General features: G+C 40.1%; 1 protein-coding gene across 3 annotated transcripts in view; it reads right to left on the bottom strand.

Moving 5' to 3' along the window:
- Positions 1–8707, bottom strand: part of LOC146468216 (dmX-like protein 2) — a 35143-nt gene that overhangs the window by 5029 nt on the left and 21407 nt on the right. For 2 of the 3 annotated variants that reach the window (XM_085124802.1, XM_085124803.1), the window contains exons 21-32: positions 8388–8583; positions 7696–7871; positions 6863–7174; positions 6050–6291; positions 5390–5648; positions 4690–4897; positions 4174–4294; positions 3203–3292; positions 2657–2784; positions 1711–1795; positions 1322–1382; positions 492–622 (exon numbers count right to left, since the gene is read on the bottom strand). In XM_085124802.1, coding sequence (XP_084980928.1) covers positions 492–622; positions 1322–1382; positions 1711–1795; positions 2657–2784; positions 3203–3292; positions 4174–4294; positions 4690–4897; positions 5390–5648; positions 6050–6291; positions 6863–7174; positions 7696–7871; positions 8388–8583 — 2009 coding nt within the window. Of the gene's footprint in view, positions 1–491; positions 623–1321; positions 1462–1693; positions 1796–2656; positions 2785–3202; positions 3293–4173; positions 4295–4689; positions 4898–5389; positions 5649–6049; positions 6292–6862; positions 7175–7695; positions 7872–8387; positions 8584–8707 lie in introns of those variants that run through there. The other variant, XM_085124804.1, reaches the window with a different exon arrangement.

The raw sequence follows: 8707 nt of genomic DNA, 5'->3' as shown, positions 1-8707 counted from the left end.
CCGAAGTATTTTTGTGCGTTTTATGACTATGCGGGAAAAGCAGATCTTAGGAAGGGCTATTGGAATCCAAAACGAAAATTGGGGGTAGGCACGCATTTTTCAAAGATAATTAAGCAATAATATCTCTAAAAAGCGCCATAATATAAAGCAATGTATGGGATTTTTTTCTAAATTGAAGCCTAATTATCTCTGAAAAATGCATGGTTACTCCCAATTTTCTTTCGAGATACCAAAAGCATTTGCTAAGTTCTATTTACTCTGTGTAGTTTTAATCCGCGCAGAAATATTCCTGTGTTAGCAGGCACCAACCATAGGAAACCCGAGTATCTCTCGATGCGCAGAACGTATGCGCAGTAACAAAAGTAGGCACCGTCCTTAAATAAAGTGATTAAAAACAAACAAACAAACAAACAAAAGAAGAAAAGAAGTAACCAACGAATGAAGGAATGAATGCAACAAAAAATAACAGTTTTCAAAGACAATCAATCTACCTTGTTCCCATGCGGACTGAATCGAGCCCGCGTTACTCTCTGATAAGAACCAGATGTGTGATGTGACGTAATCTCTTGCGCATGCCCAAACTCCCACATGCGAATACTACCATCCTGAGAGCCAGAGATATCTGGAAAATAAACCAATATCATACAGAGTGGGCACGGATGTTAATTGAGTTCTATGAACAGTGAGGAGCAATTGGCCAATAAATGTAAGTGTTAGATGTATATTCTGTAACGTACCATATTTCCTCATATCATCGTCCCCTTTTGAATCAAATGTGGAAATAATACCCCCCCCCCCCTTCCCCCTCAACTCCCTACTCACTAAATGCCAGAAATGTGAATATAATGTTTTAATCTGTATAAGATACGTTTCATTGTGACCAAAACTGCTGAATTTATTTATATTCTAAGACTTGTTTACACCACATGGCATATCCATGTTTATATGCATTTTGTCGTTCTTTGAATTAATGTCTCTATTTCTATTATGAACTGATATATCTGGTATCCCCTTGGTCTTTGTCCTCAATATAAAAACTCAGCTGGAACTACGTCTCCATTCTCTCACCCCACACTGAGAACACTTAGAAATAATCACCTCCTCTTTGGCCTCCAAAATAGAATAATTGCCCGGAGGGATAAGCGTAATTTCTACTGGTATCTCGAGTCCGATATTTTGCCCCGAGAGAGCGCGAGTTCGATTCCCCGATAATGGATGGTAATCGAACCTACCAGAGTAATTGTTCCAGGAAATACGATTTCTATTTTTATAAGTAAAGTTTTACGGGGTACCCACTCAAACCGCCCCTTCGTTTACTCACAATATGGAAGATGCGGATGAGAATCCATGCGTTTGACGCCATTAACTGTTCTTCTGAGGAGCTGTAGAGAACAAACGCAAAAAAGTAGTTAACGTGAAGTGTACTTTCGCCTGCTTGCAGCCATTTATGATGAGGATAATAATCGGTTTAATTGGTTTAATTGCTTTATTTAGTTAAATTAGTTGAATTATTATTATTATTATTTGAATTATTTGATTTGCTTAAAAATAGAAATGGGGTAACTGTGCAAAATGTATCAATTGTTATTATTTTAACCTATATATAATATTGTCAATGAAATAGTAACTGCTCTGTAAATGATAAATTTCAATAAATATTATAAAAAAAATAAAAAAAAATGATGAGGATAATCATGAAAATCTTCATACCACTTTGCCAGAGTAATGGGACTGGCCGCCTGGTGTAGTTTTCTGTGGACTGATATTACCTGCTGGAGTGAAGTCTGGTTCATCACTGAATAAAAGAGATAAAAACAGGTTACAACATCAACATGTCACATTCAATTCAATTCAAATAAATAGTACAAGTTTACACGTTTTAGAGAATTTTTCCAAATTTATAATCTGCCCTGAGGTTGCTGTTGCCGCGAATAATACTCCCCCACCCAACTACTACTTCCGTCAACTAATCCTGTCTTATAGTATTACTGTATAAATATTTCTTTAGAAATCTTTGTAACTTTTTTGTCGTAAGAAATCTTTGTAATTTTTATTTATTTTGTAACGTTGTTATTACAGTGTGACGCGCCTTACCGTGGCCACCCAACAAACTATTTTAACAAGTTAGCCGATCAGGATACGTGAATTTGATTAACGGTCACGCCTCCTTGCAATGTCCAACAGGCAAGTGACGCAACAACGAATTATTGGAGACAAGTCGTTTTGTACTTTATGAACAAGGAGGAAGATATCCTGATTGGTTAATCCTTAAAAAAAGGTTTTTGGGTGGCCACGGTAAGGCGGATCGTACTGTAAGCTTCTTTAAGAAGCCATACGTGCTACTTTTAAATTCGAGGGTAGATACAGTTTATGATGATGTGATATGACCCCCTTTAAGGTAACCTTCTAAAGAAATTGCTCCTAAAACACGGTAAAATTTACCTCGCCGTTTTTAAAAACACACCAGGAATCACTGTCCTTACTATTATTAAAGGAAATACTCTGCCAAATGTCTGTACCGTCACACTTTGAAAGATTTAATAATATCCCCTTTATTTATACGACTACATGTCTTAAAAAAACATAATTAACAAGACGCCCTGGCATATACTAATTGCCATGTGTGGTGGTATAAGGGAAATTAAACTTCAAGAACCTTCTCTCATTCTGTTCACGGTCGGATTCATCCTCACTCCACATCATTGTTTCTGGACTCATCAAACAAGAGATGTCTACTTCCTCAACATCCTTCAGACTTCCTACAGCGATACAGTTTGGATTTGCCTGGGAGGCGAAAATTATCAAAAACTAAGTCATTACACTTAACAAAATATCATTATCGTAGAAATACACAGGGTGTTTTTATCTTGAATGTTCTGAAGTATCACACAAGGCAGATGGTTAGGATCTATTCTGTGCTTAGATAAACCAATTCTACTAATTTTCACTATGAAAACGGAAGAGGGTTGTTGTTGTTGTTGTATATTCCATGTTTAAAAATATCTGAATATCTAAGTTCCATAACCACCCTGTTGGTTTCCTTACTGTCACTGGAATCAAACGTTCCTTTAAGGAACAGAAATATTACGAACCGAACCGAACCGAAATATTACGTTTCTATAAATCTATCTCCTAGTTGTTGACTCAAGCATTGAGTACTGCAGGATGTTCTTCGGAGTTACTTTCGTACTTTAGAACGTACCTTGTTTATGCAAAACGCATTGATACCCTCAGGATCTTTGTAGAGAACCTTTACTGGCTTTGTATCAACTGCAGCATCCACACGGTCAACCTAAAAACAGAAAAGCGAGATCTGATGAGATCGGCTTAAACTAAATTGAAAAAGTGCACATGGTATAATGTATTTTTGTCCAAACGTTCCCAACAATCATGCTAAGAAAAAAATCAATAACTTGATACTTGATACTTGATACTCCTGCAACCGCTTAACAGATTAAACTTTCAAAAAAGATGGCTGCTGTCCATTGTGGCAAGATAGAATAACACAGAGTACTTTGTAGAGGTATATCATGACGTTTTGACTGCCTACTGATAATCTTCAACAGAACAGGAAGGAATAGGACATTTTCACTATGGCGTCATTTGACTACAACTACCAGAATCCTTCAGTTTTTTGTTTTCTCATGCTAATTAGAGTTATTGTTCTTTGCTCTCCACTGGGATTACAAAATTTGAATTTGAAAAGGAAAACGAAATGAATTCTGGTAGTTGTAGTCAAATGACGCCATCATGGAAATGGCCTATTAGGACGGATTGAAGGAGGAAAGGATGGATGGGGAGGGCCGGAGGGATACAGAGAAGGAAGCAAGGAAGACAGGACGCAAGGAGGTAGAGACGGAAGGAAGCAAGGCAGGAAGGAGGGAGGGCGGGACAGAAGGAGGAAGGGAGCGAGGGATGGAGGAGGGAGGAGGAGGGAAGGAAGGAGGAAGGGAGGGGTGGAAGGAGAGAGGGAGGGACAGAAGGAAAGAAGAAAGGAAGGAAGGAAGGAAGGAAGTTGGGGGGAAGGAAGGAAGGAAGTTGGGGGGAAGGAAGGGAGAGAGGGTAGGAAGGGGAAAGGGAGAGAGGGTAGGAAGGAAGGGATGAGGAAGACAGAAAGGTAGGGTTAGGGAAAAGAAAGGAATAAAGAAAAAAAGAATCGTTTGGAGAGAATACCTCTTCAGATGTTGCCATTTCTTTTTTGAAGATATTCTGTATGAAGATCTCCTGTATGGACTCCTGGTGCACTAAGGTCTGCCACAATCGTTTTACTGGTTCTGCAGAGTGCCGAGTTGATCTAACAAAATAACGAAAACATTCAGACGCTTCTGAGAATGTAAATAACCTTCAATGCCCATAATTTACATTCGGTTGCTTGGTTAGCCTTAAACCTTGTATATTTACGAATTCATTTACATTCCCAACAGTCGTGATATTTCTGCATTTAGTTCTTTTTGCACATTTAGCGCCTCGTACATACCATTGCCCGGGTTTTCAGTGACTGAAATATAAAACTGACCAACTATAGTTGGTCACCGTGCCGGGAAAATTCAACACTGTTTCGAGTTAACAAGAAAGTGAAATTAAGTTGAGCCCGGGAGACTGCTGTTTTGAATTAGCGAGAGTTCAAGATATGGAGATGCCACATTATTTCTTAGCGTAACACCATACACAGGAATTGTTGATAATCACCTAAAAGGAGTATTTTGTGGGTCCATTAGCGCCTTGTATCTCATCAATGCACGTCCTCCTCTAGGAAATCCATCCTGGCTGACAGGGAATTGGGAAATGAAATCAGGTGGAGGTCCTTGAAAGCTGTCAAGCTTATCATGGAAGGTCTGAGTCCAGCGTTCAACCATCTTGAGAGCAGCATGTAACTGGGGTGATAGTGATGGCAGATCTGCAGGAAAGAAGATCAAGTAACTTAAGCACTTCACTGTGAAGATCACAACTTCATTCATATAATCTGGTGGAAGAATGACCATTCAAATGAAAGGAACTAGCCATAAGGAAACCGAACAACCTTTCCATGTCCTCATGGCATTATCGTCAAGTGCAGATCTGGAAATCTGATAAACCGTCATGGTCATGTACGCATATAAAAAAATATTGCTCTCAATACATAATTTCGCGCAGATTGAATCTGACTATGTAATGAACACAACATTGAGTTGTCCCAATCTAAATCATAGATTTAGCAGTTTTCTTTCTACTTCTGTATTTTGTACGGATAGAGCAAAAGTCTCCTGGGCTTCAAGCCACAGCGTTACGTTTATCCAGGAAGTGAATGCCGATAGTGGATCTGCTGTGGTTCTCAACACAGTGATACAGGGAACGAACGTGACGCTCACACCGTAAAAAAAATTGTCCAAGTAAAGGGGTCAAAAAGTACCTGTTAATTCAAACCCCACATCAGGAAGAAACGTCTGCATGTTGTGCAGCACCAGTTTGCTTATGGTGTAGTTCATCAGACACCAACTGTACGATTCATGCTCCAAGTGGTCTCTAGGTTCTGGTTTCTTCTTTCTCGTTGATGAGAAATAATCATGATCACTTTCTGGATCGCTTTCAAATGGATCCTCGTCTTCTGATTTGCTGACATCATCATCTGAGTCGTAATGCTTCCCTCCCTTGTCTCCAGCTTCCGGGGGCTGAAACGGTCCAACAACAACAGCAACGGTTTTATGCTAACACTTTTGCTTGTCCAACAAATCAATGAATGTCCTCATTCATTAGGATGGGTATGCCTACTTATGCTTCTGTTATTTGAAAACAGTTGAATCACAACTGAGGGAAAGGTCTTGCAAGTTTTTATATTTGGCGATAATTAATTAAAATCTGAAGGTACGTCCTTCTGATCACACAAATAAAATGCACTCTTTATTTACAAACTCAACCACACTGGTTGAAAATGTTCACTCGTTCTTCAAAACGAAAGGTACCATTTCCTACTGTCTGTCCTTTTAAAAGAGGACGAGATGAACTCGACTATAATACATTAGTTGTCACCATTGTAAATAACTGATTATCTGTAAGCTACAGTGAGTGATACCTTGCTAATGAAGTACTCCATAAGGGTTGTTCTTGGAGGGACGAACTGTTCGACGTAAACAGGCTTGGCATCTGATGTGAGCCATTGAGACATTGTTTCAGTCAGACTCTGGCCTAGCAGCTTGAAGTTCCATCTTTGCCTAGCACCTTGCCAATACTTGTCACCAGCTTGTCCTCTTCCACGGCTCTCAGGATGACCAGCAGCAGAACTTCTAGATTTCTTCTTGGCGTCTGACCCACTCCCTACAGGAATCATCCAGTTGGCATATGAATAACAACTATATTTTACATAAATTTTTCGATGTGGCATCTCGGGGGATATCTTTACCCCACTGGGTACTAAATCTTCATGTTACAAAGTAGATTTCTCATAAGATAGGTGGTACCCTTACACTGATCGATTTTTCTGTTTTCCCAGTTGAAAAGTTACTACCAAATGCGTTGCCTGCGACCACACAAGAACTTTCAATAAGGATTACAGGCTTTGGGCCAACAGAACTCACAAACAAACCTATAAATGAGGGATTTGGAAAAGGTGAACGACGCAGAAAGAGGGGAAAGGAAATAATCCCTTCTTTAAATATGGAGTCATCACAATGAGTACTGGATTAACTCTGACTGAACACATTGACTGAAGACGAGATCACAACTGTCACACAGGATCAAAAGGAGTAGAGAAGATGTACAATCAGGTTCTTGGATGATGACTGACGCTAGTTGCAAGTTCTAAACTTAATGATCCAAAGAATCTCTCAGGAACCTTGGAGTAAGCATTCAATGAACCATATTCTGCCGTACACATACAAGTATGTACCTGCGCTTTGTTGAACAGCACTTCTGAGACCGCCACCAAAGACCATTCCCCACATGCCTGACTTTAAAGAGTTTACAACCAGACGGTACAACTGTTTGGGTTGGCAATTGGACCAGGCAAGTGCTAGAAGACTCAGGTACACTGCTACACAGGCTTCTCCTAGCAAGATTCGTAGCTTGGTGCTGTTGTCTTTGTGCTCTGTGCTCAGCAGAGAGAGAAGCAAGCGAACTCCTGGCCATTTCGAAGGAGGACTCGCCGGGAGCGCTGTTTTGTGAGTGTCAGCTGTACCATTAACTTTTCTGCCCCCTTTACCTGAAAAAGTTACAATATGTTGTTGATTCCATCAAGCTATAGCTATTAACCTACAGATAAGCAACATTTTCTTCATTTGATTACTTGTATATACTCCAACAAATTATGAAATGGTAGAAATTCGCATCTCACAAACCCAATCGGCGAACCTACGTCCAATGCATTTCACAAGGATGGGGGACAGCTTGGATTTGTTACATCATAGCAAAAGAATCAATTACGTTCTAGCCCTCAGTATAAGGTCTATCTAATAAAGGCCTTTCACACCTCCCTTTGTTTTGAACAGTGCACTACGAAATGATGAAATGACCAAACTTGTCGTTAATAATGACTGTGGCCGTTTAGATAGCAGGGCCGGCGAAAAGCTAAAATCAGAAAACATAAGACGAAGATTAGACGCGTGGGTACAGGCGCTTCAGGATCGTGTTTGCTTTCTGATTTTAGCCCGGCTTTCGCCCGCACCAAGATCTCAGAAACTGGATCAAGATATAATGAGCGTTCCCTGAGATCCAGATGGTTACCTGTGGCAGAAGTTGAAGAATCGTTCCTCTGCGAGCCATGGCTTGCACCCAAGACATCATTTTCCTGCGTCATACCAGTCAGACTCTGATACATGCAGTCTGACAAGGTCCCTGTCAGGTTGTGTAGCACATTTGCTAAGCGAATGGGATGACTGGGAGATGGTGGACCAGGCAAACTGTGTGGAATGATGCAGGTGGAAACGTCACAAAATCTCGATTACCATAAGGGACAGGGGCAATGTCACCACCTTTCAGTTTCACTTTGAATATTTGCGTCAATGGAAACGTTAAAATAATGTTACAGTTTGAAAAAAAAAGCCTCTACCGGTGTATTTTACAGAAACTAGTATTAACTATCTTTGGCTGCAGATGGCTAGGATAAAAGTGGATATCAACTTGAAAGTATCTAGTAGCCAATTCTTTCAAGATCTTCTCATTCATACTAGCAAAATTGCTACAACCCGATCATGGCCTGTTCTTCCTTCAAGCAATTACTTCATATTTCAGTTCCCTTTGCTGCTCTAAGAGCAATAAATAAATGGAATAAAGGACGACAAAATATCGAGTATTTCCATCGCGGCCATGTTGGAGGAGCCACAGAATAAAAGATATTTACGTAAAAATTAAAGTTCTTTCCCAAAGGAAAACCATTCCATTGTTTCGCGCCTCCAATGTGCCCAACTACATCTCACCTGAAGACAAATCTAAGAATATCCTGTGTAAGGGACTGCAGGAATCCAAGCGGACTTGCTAAAAATGAGTAAGGTGATACAGATGCCAGAATAAGCGGCGGGACTGACGGTCCTGCTGATGGTACGTACAGTGGAGAAACCAGCGAACGCATCTGCTCGACTTCATGGAGTAATAACAACAGCTCCATGTTCATTGCTAAAAGAATCAAGTCAGAAAATTATCAAAGAAAAGCACTGCTGCTAACGGCATTTTACACTTAGTCAAGGGGGGACAACTGTAGCTTTTCTTCCTTTCCACTACTGAGTGTAATTTACGTTAA

This window comes from Pavona decussata, unplaced genomic scaffold (assembly GCF_977016875.1).
Source record: "Pavona decussata unplaced genomic scaffold, jaPavDecu1.1 SCAFFOLD_133, whole genome shotgun sequence".
Lineage (NCBI taxonomy): Eukaryota > Metazoa > Cnidaria > Anthozoa > Scleractinia > Agariciidae > Pavona > Pavona decussata.
This window is presented reverse-complemented; position numbering and strand designations above follow the sequence as displayed.